The sequence below is a fragment of the Thamnophis sirtalis genome, unplaced genomic scaffold (genome assembly GCF_051295495.1).
Source record: "Thamnophis sirtalis isolate CommonGarterSnake01/CBP01778 unplaced genomic scaffold, rThaSir2_p1.2 scaffold_8, whole genome shotgun sequence".
In the NCBI taxonomy this organism is placed as follows: domain Eukaryota; kingdom Metazoa; phylum Chordata; class Lepidosauria; order Squamata; family Natricidae; genus Thamnophis; species Thamnophis sirtalis.
The window spans coordinates 56,323,070-56,345,452 of record NW_028261388.1 but is presented as its reverse complement, the minus strand read 5'-3'; the positions used below and the strand labels follow the sequence as shown (position 1 = coordinate 56,345,452).

Here is a 22,383-nt window from a genome sequence, read left to right as displayed (position 1 = left end):
AATATACACAATAAGGAATAGAATAGGTGAAAATATGTGAATATTTCCAAAACATGTAGGATTTTTTTTATCAATAACAAGTTTAAACAATCCACATGGCCTTTATTGAAATGTTGCAAAGGAAAATTAATCAGGCATATACAGAAATACACTTTTTAGCTACTTACCACCAGCACCAAAATTGACAACATATTGAGAAAATAGGGCATCCAGTTCATCATATTGTACCAAGGCATCTTCAAATTGCTGAAGCATTTCAAATACAAAAGCCAATTCTTCCTTTTAATACAAATAAAAAACATTATACATACACACACAAACACACACATTTAAAAGATACATGCACATAAGCTATCAGGTGTAACAATTCAAATTGCGCTTTTGCTGTTGCAACCATTGTCACTTCTCAGCTTGCCAAAGAACCATGGGGGAGGGAAGGGGGAGATGAAATGTAGGCTGCAGACATCAAGAAGATGAGCATGAGAGCCAAGGACACTTCAGCAGGTGTTTGCCAAAGCCAAATAATTTTTCTCATAACAATACAATGCAACTCAATTGAACAATGTAACCTGCACTAATGGAGGGAGGGAGAATCCTATACTTTGATTATGTAGGTTTGCACAGGAATTAGCTAGAACTGGTTTTGCATTCATCAGTGCTGAAATGATTTACTCAAGAAAGTTTGCATTAAGATATTGGATCGTCTCGACTGTGCCTGCTTTGGTTGGGTTTGTCAGTCAGAATGTTGACATCAGGATTATAACACAAAAAACAATCAAATAGCAAATTATATTTTTCAGGAAAACCTGCTGCAACATCATAATCAATTGTTTAAATATGAAGTCTATAAGCTCTCTGATAAATAACCCAATTTGAGCCATAGTGGTGCAATGGTTAGAGTGCAGTACTGCAGGCTATTTCTGCTGATTGTCAGCTGTCTGCAATTTGGCAGTTAAAATCTCACCAGGCTCAAGGATGAGTCAGCCTTCCATCCTTCCGAGGTGGGTAAAATGAGGACCCAAATTATTGGGGGCAATATCCTGACCCTGTAAACTTCTTACAGAAGGCTGTAAAGCACTGTAAAGTGTTGTATATAAGTCTAATTGCTATTGCTGTTGACTTGGAATTGGCTACTTATACAACCAATGCTAAACCACAGCTTTTGCTCATTATTTTAGCTTATTTAGCTTTTCTTATTTTAAGAAAACACATTTTATCATAAAAAGGTTCTATTATTACATGAGTAGCAAAGCAAAGCAATGTAAAATATATTTTAAATAATTATTTTTCCGCATACTGTTTTACTTTACCTGGACCATAAAATAGTCACAAAAACTCCACCCTGGTTCTGTCCTCTTCTCTCTCAAAGTTCTCATGTCATCCTCAAATTTGCCTAGGTTTTTGGTAAAGGACATGAGAAGAAGTGTCCTAAGTTTTGTCAAGAAGGCGTTCCAGGATTCCTGAGAGCGGGAAGTGTCTTTCAAAGGATCAGATAGAACTACACATCTGTAGTAAGTGAATAAATGAATATTTCAGTTACACAATCAAATGGAACATAGCTTCTTTTTTCTTATAGGGAAATGCCCCTGAGCCAACTTGAAACCTTTTGCAGTGGAATCAGCTATCAGTTCTGCCCCATGTCTTTAATTTCAGATTGCTACTGAAATTATCAAGCTTAAGTATTCGCTTTCATATGTTGCTGTGAGTTTTTCAGATAACTGTCCCATGATCAAACTCTTCTGCACAGTTTTCTCATTAGAGGCTACTCCTAGCCAAATTAAATATTTATGATGCTTAACTTTATATCATAATAAAAAACAATTTCCCAATATGTCAAATTCAAAGTTCAGGGTTTTTTTTAATCGCTCAATCAGTTATGAAACATACAAGTTTAACAAATAGTTATATACATTCACATCACCACACATTATAAATCTACATTCAAAACTCTTAATATGTGTTATACAGATACATGTGATTATTACAAAACCATAAATAAATTTATCCAATAATAACACAATAACATAATGGAACAAAAGAAAATCAGAAAAATTGAACAATTACAATGGTATCGCTTATAAATATAAGAATATAAGCAATCTATATTTACTTACATTTCATAATTATGATTTTTGGTTATATAGTTACCTTTTGCTTGTTTATATAATTAATAACTACTTTTCAAAGATAAAACATTTGCAAAGCAGGAACTAATTAGCAATCTCCAAACTTATTTTTCACATGATAAAGGAGTTAATCTTTATCTCCTTTATAAATAACCCATGTTATTTTAGTTCGTTAATAGCTTAGACCGAAACACTAAGAACATATTGCTTCTAAAGACTTCAGTGCATATTCAGCAATGATTAGCACAAATCTGTTTTACATTATCAAAAATCTTACCTGTCACTTTGCTTATTACAGAAATCATTTCGTATTTTATCTACTATAGACGTTCGAGGAAGGATATTTGTTTTGTTTTTTTTCTTGGCATCACATTCAACTACAACAATTAACCAATCCATTGAACTATGAACTTTCAGAACGTTCTGCCACTTGGTGATGTCATCTTTTACAGTAGCTTTATATACTTCTGTATCCTAAGTGATGAACCACAAGATTACATTTCTAGATAAATAAGCTTGTACTTCTTTTCTGATAATACTGGGAGCAAAAATATTCACAATTATCAAGCTGAATGAGAAAAAGGGCAATATCTTCTTTACATAAATTTATTTATTTATTTATTTTTATTTATTTGGAGTTTTTATATGCCGCCCAATCCCAAAGGACTCCGGGCGGCTTACAAGAAATATAAAAAGCACATAACGACAAAACAATTTAAAACAACAGACACCCCTCATACATTCATTGTAGTTGGGGCCGGACCTCAACAGTGAGGTCAACAGCCCCAGGCCTGCCAGAACAGCCAAGTTTTTACGGCTTTCCTGAAGGCCATCAGAGTGGGTATGGTCCGGATTTCCGGGGGGAGCTGGTTCCAAAGAGTCAGAGCAGCCACCGAGAAAGCTCTCCTCCGAGGGCCCGCCAGTCGACATTGTTTGGCCGACGGCATCTGAAGGAGGCCCAATCTATGGGATCTTACTGGCCGCTGGGAGGTATGTGTCAGCAGGCGGTCTCGAAGGTATCCTGGCCCTAAGCCATGTAGGGCTTTAAAGGTAATAACCAACACCTTGAATTGAGTCTGGAGACCAATAGGTAGCCAGTGCAGCTCACGGAGGATAGGTGTAACATGGGTGTACCTCAGCACACCCAATATCGCCCGCACGGCCACATTCTGAACTAACTGCAGTCTCCGAACGCTTTTCAAGGGTAGCCCCATGTAGAGCGCGTTACAATAATCCAGCCTCGAGGTGACAAGGGCATGAGTGACCGTTAGAAGCGCATCCCGGTCCAAATAGGGCCGCAATTGGTGCACCAGACGAACTTGGGCAAAGGCCCCCCTGGTCACAGCCGACAGATGATGCTCCAATTTCAGCTGCGAATCCCGGAGGACTCCCAAATTGCGAGCCCTCTCTGAGGGGCGTAAATTTTCTCCCCCCAGGGTTAAGGATGGACTGTCCAAACAATCCTTCGGGGGCAACATCCAAAGCCACTCAGTCTTATCGGGATTGAGCACAAGTTTGTTCGCCCCCATCCAGATCATAACAACCTCCAGGTATCGGCACATCAGGTCCACCGCTTCACTGAGCTGGCAAGGGGCAGAAAGATATAATTGAGTATCATCGGCATACTGATGATACTTTACCCCATGCTGTCGCATGATCTCACCCAGCGGCTTCATGTAGATGTTAAATAGGAAGGGGGACAAGACCGAACCCTGTGGCACACCACATTCAAGGGGCCTAGGGGTCGAATAAAGAAAATCTTTTCAGACCAGAAATACACTATATTGCCAAAACTATTCCTTCACAACTGATTCTGATTATGTGGATGGGTGAGCAAATACTTTTGGCAATATAGTGTATATTAAAATAAGGACCATTTGTTTTTAATTGCCTATCCTACATGTGTAGAGTACTCCTCGAATTACAACATTTCACTGAGTGTCTGTTCAAAGTTACAATGGTACTGAAAAAAGTGACTTATGACCATTTTTCACACTAACAACCATAGCAGCATCCCATGATCACGTGATTTACATTTGGATGCTTGACTCACATTTATGATAGATGCAGTGTTCCAGGAGCATGTGATCACTTTTTGCAACCTTCTGACAAGCAATGTCAATGGGGAAACCAGATTCACTTAACAATGGTGTTACTAATTTAATAACTGCAGTGATTCACTTAACAAATGTGGTAAGAAAAGTCATAAAATGGAGCAAAACTCAATAACTTTAGTTCATTTAGGAACATGAATTTTGGGCTCAATTGTGGTCATAAGTTGAGGAGTACCTGTGCTATGTGTTTCTTTATAGCTGCATGTTTCCATTATCTCTCTATTTAATGTTTCATTTTACAATATACAATGTGTGAAAAAGTCCTGCATGCTTTACAGTTTATGACATTTTTTTGGATAGGCCATTGATTTTATGATATTTTATGCTAACTGCTATGCAAATATTGTTATATTTAAATAAATACTGGTGGTTTTTAAGTGAAAAGCATAAGCTTTTTACAATTTGGTGCTGTTTGGATGGGGATTGTGAATTTTCTTGCATGCTTACAATGCATGCTTACAATGACTATGAAAACAGATTAACTGATGCAAACCCCGTGGCATACATGTTGCAATTACTAAGGCGGATGCTAGTGTTTTGTTAACATTTTTATTGTCTGTGGCCCTGAAAAGGACCGTTTAAGTAACCAAAAATGGTTACTAATATGAAATTGGCCAGCCCTTATTGCTTATCACTAGGCGGCATCGCTTCGGCATAGATTGTATAAGCCTTTGCATGTGATCTTTGGTGACAATGTGGTGCCAGGCTGCAGTAATAGATTCAATCAGCTCATGCTTGGTCTTCGGATGCTTCTTGTTATTTTGTAACCAATCTTGGCCTACAAGTTCTCAATTGGGTTCAAATCCAGGCTCTCAGCTGGCGAATCCAGGAGTCGAACACTATGCTTCTTCATCCACTGCTGGACGGACTTGGCTCAATGACAAGGAGTGGTGTCATCCTGAAAGTAAAAGTCCTTCCCTACAAGTTGCTGAGCTGAAGGAAGCATGGTCTTTTCCAGGACTTTAATATACTGCTTGGAATTCATGATTCCCTGCACGATTTGTATCCAACCAATACCAGAAGCAGTGATACAGCCCCAGATCATCACGTGCAATGGATGCCTCACAGCTAAATTCTTCAGCTGGAAATCTTCTGACATACTTATTGCATTGATTCCCAGTCAAGTTGAAATTGTTCTCGTCACTGAAGATGACCTTGGCCCACTGTTCGTTGGTCCACTTAGCATACTTCTTGGCCCATGCACGTCGACGAGAGCGGTGACCATCTATGAGCAAAGGTTTATTTTGAGCCCTGCAGCCTTTGAGCCCTCTGGCAAGCAGTCTGCAACACACTGTGCTTTGCAGACTTTTACATCACGTTTCACCCCAAATTCTTGTAATCTGAGGTGAGGTGAGCTTCCTGTCAGCCATTGAAATGCGTTGCAGAGCCCGATCTTGTCATTTTATCCACTTTCTTGGTTTTCCAGAGTGGAGCTTGTCATCAACTGAACCAGTTATTTGGTATTTTTCAACTACTCTGCTTACTGTGGTGCGATGGTATTTCACTCTCTTAGCTATTTCTGCACAGGAGTAACTCTCTTCATGAAGCACAATGATACAATGCCACTGTTCAGTACTGGTGAAAGCAAAGGCCTTCATCCTTGCCCGCAGCCAGAACTAAATTAAATTTCTCGATGCTTTTCATGCCTATTTATAGTCAGAGAGTATGACAACATTGATTAGCTCATAGATTTAGCCTCTGTGCATTTTGATTGGTCAGCCAAAGCTCGCTGTTGATTGGCTACTCTCGATCCTAACATTCTCAAAAATTCAAGTTGTGTTTGTTTTAGCACATAAACTCATTTAAAACTTTAAAAAGACTTATAAAAATTATGCATCTCAATCCGACTACAGAAATTTTCATCAAAGTACTAATTTTGCATTGTTTCTATGAGTGAAAAGTTGATTAAACGTGTAAATACAGCTTAAAACTGAACGCGTGCAGAACTTTTTCACACAGCTGTAAATATGGCAAGGTACAAAATCAAATACACAATATCTTGAACCAGCAAAATATGTAAGACTTATGTTTTGAACACATAAGATTACTTACACAACATTCTGTCCAATAAATATGGAGAAAAGGAAATGTCAGAAGAGCTTTGTTCCCTTCTTTAGGTAGTAGCTCTTCTTTAAATTGTACAAAATTAGATTCCAGATGGATCATCTTAGGGGCCCGTCCATATGACCTGGATAATATTTAGAAAACTTACATTAGTTGACTGCATTGTCAGGTCCAAATAAACAGGAACAAGAGTTTCGTTCAAAGCAATAAGAGTTTATTCTTGTTACCTATCACAAGAATCTTAGTAACTAATGGTCCAAGCTAAATTGGTGCTAAATAAGGGTCAATGAAATTCACAGGGGTGGTGGTGGTGTGTAGACTCTCATGGCTACACAATGACTTCAAACTGATAATGCATTTAATCCAGCCCTCCAGCTCAGCCTGCTGATCTCCTACATGTATGTTAAACAAAGCTAAAAGAATAACAGACAGCATGCAGATAAATATTTATGGAAAAGGTAAGAAAAAAACTTTTAGATATGCAAATTTAATAATTTATATGAAGTGCCATGCAAATTTACAAAATTTCATATAATTTTATGTTATAAAAAACTTAAAAATTTATAGAAGTATGTAATGAAAGAGAAAACGCTCTACTGGTTGTTTATTATTCTTAAATGTTTTTCCAAAACATAGAAACATGCATTGAAATAGCCATGCTTTATTTCAATTACACTTTTTCATTTAATTATTTTAACATATAACATTTTTTGTTTATGATATAATATCTGAAGATTTACTGAATTGAAGCTAGAATTCGTTTTAGTTCTACTTATCTATTTTAAATACAACAAAGAAGCGTATAAGTAAGTTATATTGCCATGTCAATTCCTCCTTAGCTTTGGTCTTATCTCAACTAGTGTCAAGAATTTAAAGAACATTTAACTGTTATTTCATAAGGAAAATTATTGCTTGATGTTTTGATTGTATGTTTGAATAGACTTTATTTGTATAGTAAATTAATCTACATTGGTAGTACATACGGTAAATATATGAACAATTAAGGAAAAAATGTATTACCGTCTCCATTCCATGGGCTCTTTTGGAAGCTGCTGAGAAAGTGTTGGATACAGAGAACTGAAAAGGCTCTGATCACCAGCACCTAAGAGACAAAAATATCAGAATGTGAACATTATTCTTGTTCAAATAAAGCTATTTAAAATAAAGTTATATGTATTAGATATTTTGATGAACTGGCATAACAATTGGCCAATGTTTTGAATAAAATATTAGTTGTTTTTGCATTTATATTTCTCAATGAAGAAGATATTAAACTTTTACAGATAAATGTATAATCATAATCATCAGTCCCCAACCTTTCTGGTTCTATGGACCAGCAGCAGCGATAGCAGTAGGGAAGTGGTGGTTTTATGTGTGCAACTTAATCCCGCACGTGTGCAAATAAAGCTTTGTGCATTTGCCCACCACGTATGTGGGAAGTGCACAAAGTGAGGTACTGGTCTTCAGGCCGGAGGTTGGGGACCCCTGATATAGATATGTCAGAAATAGTCTCTTTGCTGGTAGAAGGTAACACCCAAGAACAAAATAAGAAAGAAGAGAGTTTAGTTTAGTTTTAGTTTACCCTTTATTTGTATGCCACCCTTTTCCCTGGGGGGACTCAGGGCGGCTCACAGTTCAAAAAGGGGGGGGGAGACAAACAATATTCCAACATGGAGACAATACAACATATTAAAAGAGAGCACAACAGTCACACAATTCGGGTGGGGTTAGAATCCTAACCCCAGGCCAGCCAGGACAGCCAGATCTTTAAAGCGGCGCGGAAGGACTGGAGGGTGGTGAGGGTCCGAATCTCCACGGGGAGTTCGTTCCAGAGGGTCGGAGCAGCCACAGAGAAGGCTCTCCTCCGGGTAGTTGCCAGTCTGCACTGGCTGGAAGATGGAATTCGGAGGAGGCCTAATCGATGCGATCGTATCGGTCTAGTGGAGGTAATTGGCAGTAGGCGGTCTCTCAAGTACCCAGGCCCACTACCATGAAGGGCTTTGTAGGTGATAAGTAGCACCTTGAAGCGTACCCGGAGATCAACAGGCAGCCAGTGCAGCTCGCGGAGGATAGGTGTTACGTGGGTGAAGCGAGGTGCACCCACAATCGCTCGCGCGGCCGCATTCTGGACTAGCCGAGGTCGCCGAATGCTCTTCAAGGGCAGCCCCATGTAGAGCACATTGCAGTATTCCAGCCTAGAGGTCACAAGGGCCCGAGTGACTGTTGTGAGGGCCTCCCGGTTCAGGTAGGGACGCAACTGGTGTACCAGGCGAACCTGGGCAAATGCCCCCCTGGTCACAGCTGACAAATGATGTTCGAAGGTCAGCTGTGGATGCAGGAGGACTCCCAAGTTGCGAACCCTGTCTGAGGGGCGTAAAATTTGACCCCCCAGCCTGAGAGATGGAACACTTGGCCAATTCGTGGGAGGGAAACACAGCAGCCACTCGGTCTTTTCTGGATTGAGCACAAGCTTGTTGACCCCCATCCAGTCTTTAACAGCCTCCAGACCCTGGCTCATCACATCCATTGCTTCGTTGAGTTGGCACGGGGAGGACAGATACAACTGAGTATCGTCCGCATATTGGTGATATTTTATCCCGTGCCGTCGAATGATCTCACCCAGCGGTTTCATGTAGATGTTGAAAAGAAAGGGGGGCAGGACCGAACCCTGCGGCACCCCATACGTTAGGGGCCTAGGGGTCGATCTCTGCCCCCCAACTAACACCGACTGCGACCTGTCCGAGAGGTAAGAGGAGAACCACTGTAAAACAGCGCCTCCCACCCCCACCTCCCGCAGTCGTCGCAGAAGGATACCATGGTCGATGGTATCGAAAGCCGCTGAGAGGTCAAGGAGCACCAGGATGGAGGCGTGGCCTCCATCCCTGGCTCTCCAGAGATCATCGGTCAACGCGACCAAAGCGGTTTCTGTGCTGCAGCCAGGTCTGAAGCCTGACTGGAAAGGATCGAGATAACTGGCTTCCTCCAAGGATCGCTGGAGCTGAAAGGCCACCACCTTCTCAACAACCTTCCCCACAAAGGGGAGGTTGGAGACCGGACGATAGTTATTTAAAACAGCTGGATCCAAGGATGGTTTCTTCAGCAGGGGTCTCACCACCGCCGCCTTTAAAGCGGGGGGAAAGACCCCCTCCCGTAGAGAGGCAGTAACAACTGCCTGGATCCAGCCTCGTGTCACCTCTCTGCTGTTTACAACCAGCCAGGAGGGGCACGGGTCCAGCACACATGTGGAGGCTCCTACAGCTCTCATCGCCTTGTCCACATCCTCAGGGGTAACAGCTTGAAACTCAACCCAGCGATGGCTTACCAGATCATCCCTTAGTGCCTCGGCTGGTTCTGCAGAATTGGAGTCCAGGTCCGCCCGGAACCGAGCAACCTTGTCTGCGAGGAATTGGACGTAATCCTCAGCCCTGCCCTGCAGCGGATCGCCCGTATCCCTCCTATTTAGGAGGGAACGGGTTATCCTAAACAGGGCGGCTGGGCGCGACTCAGCAGACGCAACCAGAGAGGCAATGTATGTTCTCTTAGCCGTCCTAATTGCTCGAATGTACTCTCTGGTGCAGGTTGTTAAACGTGCTCGGTTCGGTTCGGATTTACTGGACCTCCATAAGTGCTCTAGGCGTCTCCTTTGGCGCTTCCTCTCCCGGAGTTCCTCAGTAAACCAAGGAGCCCTCCGGGATCCACTGCCTCGGAGTGGCCGTAGAGGCGCAATCCGGTTAAGAGACTTCGTCGCTGCCAAGTTCCAGGCAGCAACCAGAGTCTCCACCGGACTGCGGGCGAGGGTATCAGGAATAACCCCAAGTTCTGTCTGGAACCCCAAAGGGTCCATAAGTCGCCTGGGGCGGAACCACCTGGTCGGTTCCTCCTCCCTACAGTGGGGGTTTGGTCTCCGAAAGTTCAAGCCTCAATAGGTAGTGGTCTGATCATGACAGGGGCAAGATCTCACTACCCCTCAGACCAAGGTCACAGTTCCACTGCTCTGAGAGGAATACGAGGTCAAGCGTGTGACCCACTGAGTGGGTCGGTCCTTGGATTACTTGGGTCAAGCCCATGGTTGTCATGGAAGCCATGAACTCCTGCGCTCCGTCAGAGTGACCACCGAGTGATGGCAGATTGAAATCCCCCAGAACCATAAGTCTGGGGAACTCAACTGCCAGCTCGGCTATCGACTCGAGGAGCGAGGGGAGGGCTGCTGCAATGCAGTTAGGAGGCAGGTATGTTAGCAGCAGACCCACTTGACCCTTGAGGTCCAACTTCACCAGCAACTTCACCAGCAGGGACTCACACCCGACAAGCTCCGGAGCAGGGATCCTACGAGGTGCTAGAGACTCTTGGATAACAACGGCCACACCCCCACCCCTTCTCTGAGCTCTCGGCTGATGGGAGCACCTGAAAACCTTCTGGGCACATCTCTACGAGGGGGACTCCTCCCTCCGGGCCCAGCCAGGTCTCAGTAATACATGCCAGGTCTGCCCTCTCGTCTAAAATTAAGTCCCGAACGAGAGGAGCTTTGTGAACTACAGACCTGGCATTTAGCGCCAGCAGCCTGAGGCCAGGGTCCTGATTACTCACACCACCTGGCCTTGGAGTGGGACTCGTAGGGCCGGAAGGAGGGATCTCTGTGACGTAGCGAGCCCTCCTTCCCCGGTAATGGCCAGCCCTAAAGTCCCCGCCATATCTGCCCCTCCCTGTTAAGACCATAATGCTCCGGCCCACTCCCGTGTCCGTAATTCCCTCAACCACCCCTATGGCTCCCGCGTTCCTCGACAGGCCCTCCGAATCAAACACACGCATTTGTTCACCCAAGCAGTCCCCACGTAATAACTAAAAACACATAAATACAATAATAATGGGATAATAAAAAGTGGGATCATTCACTCAATCACATGCAAGTCCCATACACTCACCATACCAGTTAAAAAATTGTGCAACCGTGCGAAGTTCGTACAAGGCTTATATAAAAGATCTTAATAGTCTTAGCCTTCTCCTCTGCAAGTCCAGTAAAGAGTTCAATAAGGAGGGTACGGTCCAGAGAGGGGTGCTCCGCCCCTCTCCCTTCCTCCAAGTCCCAAAAATGTGCCCAAGGCCGAAGGTCGCTCCTTTGAAGGGGCTTGAGTGTACTTCTAATATGAGCAGGAAATAATTTATTATATGCAAGCTCAATGTGATTTCTGACAATTCTTTTATAAGGATGCCAGAAAAAAACCCCATACAGATAGCTCGTACATTTTATCCATGTAAAGAAATACATCTATATCTAAATTAATAGACTAATCAGAATTAATTAATCAGAATGAAATTGAGAGGGGGAGTGTTGCTCATGTGATATTAATAGATGGAATGAGTGAGATAAAAGTCTGAAAAAAATTGTTCCATCTAGAAACCTAAGAATGACTTAAAATGGTTACTAGCTAAATTCAGCTCAGGTATTTGCTTCAGCATACCCATTCATGCATATAGACTACAAAGAAATCAACCTAAAATATGACTGTTTATGATAAAAAGATTTTAAGAGAATTGGTGAAAGTATGAGAGGATGAAAAGTTCAAAATTTGGGAGAGATCATTTAGTAGTGTCAAAAATTTCCTCTGAAGATTCACTCTTAGAAATAAGGAAGAAAATAAGTGAAATAAAGGAAAATTAATGAAAATTCTGTGGTGAAATTAATGGAAGAAACCTGTAAGTATAACATCTTCCATTAATCTCACCAGAGAATGATTGAAAAGTGGAGATAAGGATATAAGATACAGAAGGGAGGGAGTGCATCTTGAACCTCTGATAGGTGACATGATAATTTAACCGCTTTAAATCTAGGATCCCCCTCCACCCTCCGGAGTCTTTGGGGACCAGAAACAGGATAGAATAGAACCCTGTCCCCTCCTGACCAGGAGGTACCGGCTCTATGGCCCTGATCTCCCTGAGATGTCTTATTTCCTGTTTCATGAGGGATTTTTTGACAGGACACGAGGGAACGGGACACCTGATGAAATGACGGGGAGGAAGAGAGAGGAATTCTAGGGTGAGAACCAGTCGGATTGTTTGTAATACCCACTGGTCCGATGTGACCTACTCCCACTGGGCGTGAAACAATTGGAGCCGCCCTCCTATGGGAGCTGATTCCTGACAGTCACTTATACTTTCTGAAAGGGCAGGAGCCAGATCCCCCCCGAAAGGGGCGTCTGGAGCAGAGGTGGGTTCCTACCAGTTCATACCTATTCGGTAGAACCGGTTCGTCAAATCTACCAAACCAGTTAGAAGAGGTGGACCCGGAAAGCAGGCCACACCTACAGAAGAGGTTCCAAATTTTTTTGAAACCCACCACTGGTCCTTGGATATGATTATTCTACACTATCATGCTCATAGTTATAAAACTCAGTGCCTCTGTGAAAGGTAAGAATGACTACTGCGTTTGTGGTGCAATCAGAACATTGCATGTGTTGAAGTTGTTTTAACGCAAACCAAAGATGCCTTTTAAAAAACAAGTTTACATCATATTCTTATGCATGTGGTGCTGTGTGTGAGGTAATTTAAGATGGTTCTGACAAGTGTCATCGGTATCTTCATATCCGGTCACATGGGCAGCAAGCCACTCCTATCCGGTCACATGGACAGCAGGCCACTCCCACAAAGGAGGCCACACCCACAGAGTAGGTTCAAACAATTTTTGAAACCCACCACTGGTCTGGAGTAATACGGTTGGCGACCTCTGTCCCAAAAGTACTGACGGTACTGAGACCTGTCCGCCTGCTGGTTGAATGGGCGATGCGACAGAGCAGAACTGGAAGAAGGTTCCGAGTTCTGAAAGGACTGCCTCCTGTAGGAGTAAAAACCCTTCTTATCGGATTTCTTAGAAACCGACGGCATCACCTTCTTTTTCTCCTTATTTTCCACTAGGACTGGATCCAACACCTCCCCAAAGAGCTTGACCCCTTTGAAGGTGGCAGAAACTAACTTCCACTTGGAACACATGTCCACGTTCCAATGCCTCAGCCATAAGAGACGGTTGGTGGTGACCTTCGAAGCCAGGGCCCGAGGAGTGAACTTAGCCACACTGAGGGTGGCATCAGCAGTATACTCAGTGGCAGCCATGATTTTATTAATCTCCTGCCTTAACTTGGTATTCTTAACTGGAACCCTCGCCATTAACTGCCTTAACCAGAGGAGAGTGGCCCTGGAAAGAAAGGAAGCCAAGGCAGACGTCTTAATTGCCCATGTGGCCGCCTGGTGCGTCTTATGACAGGCATTCTCATATTTCTTATCCTCAGCCTTAAGACCCTCTAACAAATCAGGCGGAAGCACTAATGTTGAGGTGAGGGCTGCTACCGGAGGATCGATAGGTGGCAGCTTAAGTAAATCCTCCAGGCTGGCATCCACAGTGTACAGCTTCTTATCATTGCTAGAGGGGGTAGCCATGGTAGCAGGCTGGGCCCATTGCTTCTGAACCAAATTAAGAAACATCTTGGGAATAGGAATGATCTCCTGGACTGAGACCGGTTCCTCAAACAAATCCCCAGGTAAGTCATCCAGTTCAGCAGGAGCTTGAACAGGTGGAGTGGACCCCATACAGGTGGCCAGCTTGGCCTTGTCCAAAATGATTTTGAAATTTGCAATGTTAAATAGTCCCGATGAAGAGGGCTTTTGAGCCGCTGCACCTTCCTCCCCCGAGAATTCAGCCTCCTGAACAGGTAGAATGTCATCCCCTACTCCCAGTCCTGCATTTCCACTGAAAGATCAGGCCCAAGATCCTCCATATGCTGAGCTCTGGGTTTGGGCCGTGAAGAAGGAAGTTGAGGAGCCAAGGGAGCCGGGGCAGGACCTTCTTCTATGTCCGAACGGCAAGCGAAAATATCAGCCTGATCTACCATTGAGGCCCCTGGAGATACTGCCCTAGACATGGAAGCTGTGGGGGGAAAATTCCCGGTCCTCATCCTTGCTGTCTGAAACAGGCCTTGGCTGGGCCGGAGGAACCTCCATGGTGGGCTCCTTAGGAGACACCGATTGGGAGGACTGCGTTTGATGCTGGGCCTTGGGGAATTGCTTTCCAAGGGCCTTTTGACAGTGTAATGCATCCTTGTATGGCCCTGATCCCTGCTTAGGGGCTGGCCTGGAGTATGGTTTGGAGCCCCCGATGGCCTCCCTGGCAGCCACACCAGCCTGCCTGGAGAACCCCCTGGAGGAACCCCCTGCCTGGGTGGAATCCTCGGGAGCCTGCTCAGCCATTAGTAACTGTGGGCCAAGATAACCAGGGACTACCTCCACTCACCACCTTGCAAAAGCCCTGCAAACCAACAGACGCTCTGAAGAGACGTGAAGGAATCGCAGCAGCAATATCCAGCAGGTGGAATAAAGTGCGAGCATTAACAGTCCCAGCACTGCAGGAATGAGGCTTGTGACCAGCGGCCCCAATCCTTGCCACTCAGGTGAAAAGGATACACCTAATTGCCAGCCAGGCTGGACAAAGAGTGGCTCCTTGTGGCACCTGCTGTGAATCAGGCTGCAGGCAGCTGCCACGAGGTTGAAATCAGAAACCGAAACTGCAAATAGCTCTCAAAATGGCGATCGGAAGATCTAATTACTTTAAAAGTTGCCGCCAAACCATCCGGAGCTCTGAGGCACCGCACCTGCATGCCAGCCACCAAAGGCACAGACGCCAACCGCAGGAGCCTCTGCGGGGCTTTCCCCCTCCCCAGCGAGGGTCCAGCAGCTGCCTGCGTTCCCTGCGGCGCCTGGGAGCCAAGCAGGACGCCAGAGAACCGAAGAGCGAGTTAGAAACGAATTTAAAAAATCTAATTACACTCACTCAGCCTGATCACCCCCTAAACTGAAAATACAGTAAATGCTCAAGAGAGTCCAAGCAAATAAACTAAATGCAGAGAAACTTAAAGCGCGTCCTACTGGGCTAGCTGAATTGAAAAATCTGAGGATAATCAGCACCAGAGGCGTGGCTTAAAGTTTCAATTCAGCTCTGGGCAGTTTGGCTGTATTTAACCCTTGCTTGGACTCTCCTGAGCAGCGCCCTGGAAAAACATGTGAACATATGCTAATAGAAACTAAGAAATAGGATTCTTAAAGGATGATACCAGAATATCTGTGTAACTGTCTTTCACTAGCTAATTGTAGATCCAACAGGTTAATAAATTTTTTTGGGGGGTGTGTGTGTGATAAAAACTTACAGTAAAAAAAAAAAAGCCAGACTGAACCCGTTGGAAGGTGCCCAAACATTATATTTAATTTTGTATCATTAATGGTTGTTTATAAAATTGGGATTCGAACCACCACACTTTCTGATCGACAAGCTCAGTGTCTTAACCACTGAGGCACAGCGTTCCTTGCGACTTCAGCATTTAGTCATGCCAGCCACATGACCAAAGAGATGTCTTCGGACAGCACTGGCTCTTTGGCTTTGAAATGGTCATGAGCACTGCCCCTAGAGTCGGGAATAACTAGAACATATCTGCGAGGGGACCCTTTACCTTGATAAAATTTGGGGCCTTTTTTTCATTTCATTATATGGAAATGAGAATTGGATTTGAGTGAGGAAATGTAAAGGTGAATGCTGTAGGAATAGATATTTAATGAGTGTCCTATGTAGCTCCCAAAATACATAGTGATCTCAACACACCCCATAGCCTAGGGTGTCATAGCAGTAAGAGACCAGCACTATAGGGAACAAAGAATTAATCAGTATCATGACTTATTAAATGACAGGGTTATCATTTGAGAATTCTCTTTTCAATTGGCTAAACAAACAGAACTTTCTCGGTTGATATATATTTTGACTATGTAAGGTTTTTCATTGCAGGAAAGATCTGAGATATATTGAAAAATCTGGATATAATTTATTTTACTAGCCCATTATAAAAATTTCTGGACCAGTGCTCTGATTTTTTTTCCCAATTGAGTTTTTATTTCCAAATAAGCTTTAAGTATTGCAAAACAAATATATTTAATAACTTTGATTTGAAGAAATGGATGGTGAATAAGAGAATTGTTTATATTTAAAGTCACTTAAGCTATCATTTCCCATTACAGTACTATATAAGCACACTTAAAAAGTACAAAGCATATGCAATAAACACAATATTTTCTTCAAATATTCTGATAAGAGCATAAACTTTCAATTTATTTGAGGCTTTGCACTTAACAAGAGCAAGGAACTGCCAACATACACTTAGCAGTTCTCCAACTGCCTGAAAAGAGATATACTTTATGCCAGAACAAATATCTGCTCTGTAACTTATCACAGCCTTAAAAGCTCATTTTCTTATTAGAAAAAAATCAAAAGTCCTAGATGGTACTGTCTTGCTTCCCTAGTCTTGGAGGCCTAAAACAGAATTCCGTTGTTTTTTTTTCAGATGGCAATCCAGATTAGTTTTATTTCCTGTTACTTCATGGATTTTTCAAGGAACATATTTTACTGTTTAGGCTATTATTTAAATGTAATCCTAACACTGTCCTTAATGAAAATGAAAGGCATCCTTATAATTATACATGGAAATCTATAAATTTTGATAAAATAACCTAAAAATTAAAGACCAAGCAAAATATTCTCTTCTTTTCAGAGATAAAAAGAAAAAGATGACGATAAAAAGATGAAAACATTACACAAAGAGAAATGAATGGAACCATGGAGATATTATATATGTATCAGACCTGACCTGATATGTGAGCACAGACCTTGTTAATTGCTATTTCCCATGTGAATTAATGCTGGTCTTCCAAAAATATGGGAGACAAAGATTTAGCGATCAGTAAGCTGTTTTCATGAACAAAGATGGACAAACAGACAAACCAAATCTTTTTGTTAGAGAAAAAAACTTCAGCTTTTAAGTTTAACTAGCATAAAAAATTGCATAAAGTACATTTAAATCTCTTTCTATAAATTAAGTTGCATAATTCATTCTAATTGCAATATATTGATCAGCATAAAAGTTATATAGTCATGGGTTACTGAAGCTACAAGAAGCCACTGAAAATAATTACTGAAAAGAATTATTTAGTTTAAATATTTATAAACTGCTCAGTAAAGAGCTTCTATAGTTACAAATCATTTTTAAAAATAGCAATATTTACCAGCTAAAACTAAATAATATTTAGATAGAAGATAATAATTCTGAAATAGTTTGCAAATGTCATTTTAGTTATAGAGGTAACAGAAAAGACCATGCCCCTTTGCTCCACCTAGGTTTGTTTTATTGAGATTTTAAAAAATTAATACGAAAAGAAAAGCTCCAACGTGTGATGTATTTTTTATTTCCATTAATGCAACTGGCCCATGTATTTACTGTATCTAAGTATGTATTCATCACGTAAATTTGCTGATCAGCCAACCTCCTTAGACTTGACAGATATGACCATGATGACTTGTTCAGAGAAGAAAAGTAGAAATGTGTTTTCCTTTTCAGCTTAAGAAAATTTTCCTTAATAATCACTGAGAAAGCTTTAAATACAACATTTATAAGCTGCTTGATGCCCTTAAGATGTTCTGACGATCAACTTCCTGCAATTGTCCTGTTGATTGAGGCAGATAGGTATTGAAATCCAAAACATCATTACAGGCAACCTGACCTGCAAAATTGTATTTGTTACATAAACATATACAGGTGAAACTCGAAAAATTAGAATATCGTGCAAAAGTTCATTTATTTCAGTAATGCAACTTAAAAGGTGAAACTAATATATGAGATAGACTTATTACATGAAAAGCAAGATAGTTCAAGCCGTGATTTGTCATAATTGTGATGATTATGACTTACTGCTCATGAAAACCCCAAATCCACAATCTCAGAAAATTAGAATATTGTGAAAAGGTGCAATATTCTAGGCTCAAAGTGTCCCACTCTAATCAGCTAATTAAGCCATAACACCTGCAAAGGGTTCCTGAGCCTTTAAATAGTTTCTCAGTCTGGTTCAGTAGGAATCACAATCATGGGAAAGATTGCTGACCTGACAGTTGTGCAGAAAACCATCATTGATTCCCTCCATAAGGAGGGAAAGCCTCAAAAGGTAATTGCAAAAGAAGTTAGATGTTCCCAAAGTGTTGTATCAAAACGCATTAATAGAAAGTTATGTGGAAGGGAAAAGTGTGGAAGAAAAAGGTGCACAAGCAGCAGGGATGACCGCAGCCTGGAGAGGATTGTCAGGAAAAGGCCATTCAAAAGTATTGGGGACTTTCACAAGGAGTGGACTGAGGCTGGAGCCAGTGCATCAAGAGCCACCACACACAGACGGATCCTGGACATGGGCTTCAAATGTCGTATTCCTCTTGTCAAGCCGCTCCTGAACAACAAACAACGTCAGAAGCATCTTACCCGGGCTAAAGAAAAACAGACCTGGTCTGTTGCTCAGTGGTCCAAAGTCCTCTTTTCTGATGAGAGCAACTTTTGTATCTCATTTGGAAACCAAGGACCCAGAGTATGGAGGAAGAATGGAGAGGCTCACACTGCAAGATGCTTGAAGTCCAGTGTGAATTTTCCACAGTCTGTGTTGATTTGGGGAGCCATGTCATCTGCTGGTGTTGGTCCACTGTGCTTCATTAAGTCCAGGGTAAACGCAGCCGTCTACCAGGAGATTTTGGAGCACTTCATGCTTCCTTCCGCAGACGAGCTTTATGGGGATGCTGACTTCATTTTCCAGCAGGACTTGGCATCTGCCCACACTGCCAAAAGCATCAAAACCTGGTTCAATGACCGTGGGATTACTGTGCTTCATTGGCCAGCAAAATCACCTGACCTGAACCCCAAAGAGACTCTATGGAGCATTGCCAAGAGAAAGATGAGAGACATGAGACTGAACAATGCAGAAGAGCTGAAGGCTGCTATTTAAGCATCCTGGTCTTCCTTAACCCGTCAGCAGTGCCACAGACTGATAGCTTCCATGCCACGCCACATTGAGGCAGTAATTGCTGCAAAAGGGATCTAAACCAAGTACTGAGTATATATGCATGCTTATACTTTTCAGAGGTCCAATATTGTTCTATGTACAATCCTTGTTTTATTGATTGCATGTAATATTCTAATTTTCTGAGATTGTGGATTTAGTGTTTTCATGAGCTGTAATCCATAATCATCACAATTACGACAAATTACGGCTTGAACTATCTTGCTTTACATGTAATGAGTCTATCTCATATATTAGTTTCACCTTTTAAGTTGTATTACTGAAAAAAATGAACTTTTGCACAATATTCTAATTTTTCAAGTTTCACCTGTACACACACAATCTTAGTATTTTAAAATGAAGTTATAATCTCACAGCATAATTTTAAAAGTATAACATCTACTGAATAATACTCTGCATAACATGTCCAAACCTGCTGGCTCTGCCATTTAAATCACAACAGTCCCATTCACAAGAACATATGTCAGATATTGTACCATGCAATTCGAATACCAATAGTAAAATATGTAGGCCATTGGAAGAGAAGCAATACTAAATGCAACTGGACCATTCTTTTTTTACTATCCACAGCAATGAGTACAAGTCTCACCTGAAAGTCGCCTGGGTGACTTTGAGCTAGTCATTCTCTCTTAGCTCAAGTCAAAAATTGGAGGAGGAAGGAGTGTTAGATAAGTCTGCCTCCTTGGCTTATTTGTAAAAATAATAACGGCGGGATACAAATAAATGAATGGACGAATGACAGTAGAATTCACCATAGCAGAAGTAGAACTCTCAACTTGTATGTTAATCCTTTATGCATTGTGCCATTATCTATGGGCTGTTGGTTTGACCTCAGAGCGTAGCAATTTGTTTGCAAAGTTTTCGTCACCATTCAAGGAGACGTCAGTGTGCTTTGAATTGTGCTCATCTGTCAGAACACTGGCCTGTTCTGACAGACGAGTATAATTCAAAGCACACTGACAATGTCACCTTGAACGGTGACGAAACCTTTGCAAACAAATTGCCAAGTTCAGAGCTCAAACCAGCAGACTAACTACCCAACCCGAGCTACTAATATTCAAATACATTTTAGTCATTAACTATGCTAAGCTAACTCTGCCCCTAACATACACATATTGCATATTATGTAATTTGTATGACAAGGACAATTAAGAATGCTACTCTGTAAATCCAATATCTAACACCCAAAACATCGTCAAAGATGTATAAAGGTGTTTCAAATATCTGTTGGAAATGTAACTGTGAAGAAGGTACTTTCTATCATCACTGGTGAAGCTGTGATAAAGCAAAGAAATACTGAAGCCAGATTTTTTTGTTTTGATTCCGAACTCTTACAACATACAAAGTTGAAAGCAGAAATTTTTCTTTTAAGGATATTGGTTAAAGAACTTGATAGCAAATTCATAACTTTATTATATGATAAATGAGAATCTTATATGCATAAAAATCAAAACTGAAACACATGTCAATTTCCATAATGGAAGAATGGATGGAAAAAGTTATGAAATTGGCAGAGATGGAAACTGCTTCTAAATTTCATGCTCCAAACAGAAAAAAATGAAACTTTGATTTTAGGTTTCAATGATTAGATTAACTCTAAAAAGCTATTACTTACTAAATATGTTAAGCAAAACATGAGGTTGTAACTGTGTTATATATTCTACTGCATTGAAAAAAAAATGAAAGTCACTGTTTTTTCTTTCCTCTTTATCTTGGACCACTTTCTCCTGTTCCTTTATGATCTTTGTTATCATTTGTATTTTATAATAAACTTTAATAATACAAAAAATGCTGCATTGTACACACATAATATTGCATACGAAAAACCAATTTACTAACTAATAAGTAAGTTGGACACATACCTAGTATAGCTAGTATACAGCCATCAAGGCAGAGGGCACATCAGAACAGCTTCCCTAACTCACTTCTAAACGAGATTTAATATGAAATCTAAATAGAGAAAGGACTCTCTAAATATATTATTCAGTAGTGGCAGATTTTGGATTATCATCCTGTTCCTGGCAATGCTATCCTATTTCTGGTCAGTAAATAAAAATCCACCAAGATGTGAGCTTAAAAAATGTATTAGAACTAGGTGCTATCACTGAAAAAGTCTATGCCATAAGTTAATCTCCAAAGCAGTCTTACTTTAGTGTGAGCTACTGTCTTTTAAGCCATACTTTTATTTTGCAGCACTTAAGGTTCAAGCTTTATATGAAAATTGTGTAGATTTTAAATTTGCAATTAATTTGATTTTTAAGTTAATGCTTAAGAATTCTACTATATATAGAAATTAGTCATCATACAAGTTCCTTGACAACTGTCACTTGAAAGTCTATTTTAGGGCTACTTTACAAATAACTCAAATCCTAGGGCACTAGGTGAGACTGAATTTTTTCTACCTATTATTATTATACTAAATTCCTGATTTGTTATTTGAATAACACAGCCCACTAGCTCCCAAAACTAGGAAACAGGGATATTACTCTATTTCTTTATTCAGATGACACTGTTTCATTTTCTCTAGCTCTGGCTGTTTTCTTAAAATGGAGTTTCCTTAAAATAGACCCTCCTTAAAATGAAGCCTTCCAAAAACTTGTGAGAATAGGACCTGCTTGAAGAATGGCATGAGGCTGCCTCTGTAAGAAAGTTAAGCCGTGCATTGGCTAGATACATCTGTCAGAAGCTGCAGAAAAATAGAGAGGTCAATTGAGTGCTGCTGGGCTCTGGAGCTGACTGAGGAGCAGACCATGGCGTGTAAGATTCATGGCTTCGTACCCACTGGTATCCCCTGGAACCCGTTGAGGCCTCCCAGCCCAGAGTTTTTTTTAATTATTATTATTATTATTATTATTATTATTATTATTATTATTATTATTATTATTATTATTTATTAGACTTATATACCGCTTCATAGGGCTTTCAGCCCTCTCTAAGCGGTTTACAGATTTTTTAGCAAATTGAGTCAGCAACTTGCCCCCACAGTCTGGGTCCTCATTTCACCCACCTCGGAAGGATGGAAGGCTGAGTCGACCTTGAGCCGGTGAGATTTGAACCGCTGAACTGCAGATCACAGTCAGCTGAAGTGGCCTGCAGTACTGCACCCTAACCACTGCGCCACCTCATTACATGCACCAGTGGGGCCCAGGCCTCCCAGGGCCTAC

The 22,383-nt window shown here is 41.5% G+C and overlaps 1 protein-coding gene across 2 annotated transcripts in view; it reads right to left on the bottom strand.

Moving 5' to 3' along the window:
• The window catches only part of TRAPPC10 (trafficking protein particle complex subunit 10), a 96,907-nt gene that overhangs the window by 32,017 nt on the left and 42,507 nt on the right, over positions 1 to 22,383 (bottom strand). For both annotated transcript variants that reach the window (XM_087721729.1, XM_087721728.1), the window contains exons 2-6: positions 7,325 to 7,406; positions 6,293 to 6,428; positions 2,404 to 2,600; positions 1,311 to 1,506; positions 168 to 279 (exon numbers count right to left, since the gene is read on the bottom strand). In XM_087721729.1, coding sequence (XP_087577855.1) covers positions 168 to 279; positions 1,311 to 1,506; positions 2,404 to 2,600; positions 6,293 to 6,428; positions 7,325 to 7,406 — 723 coding nt within the window. The remainder of the gene's footprint in view (positions 1 to 167; positions 280 to 1,310; positions 1,507 to 2,403; positions 2,601 to 6,292; positions 6,429 to 7,324; positions 7,407 to 22,383) is intronic.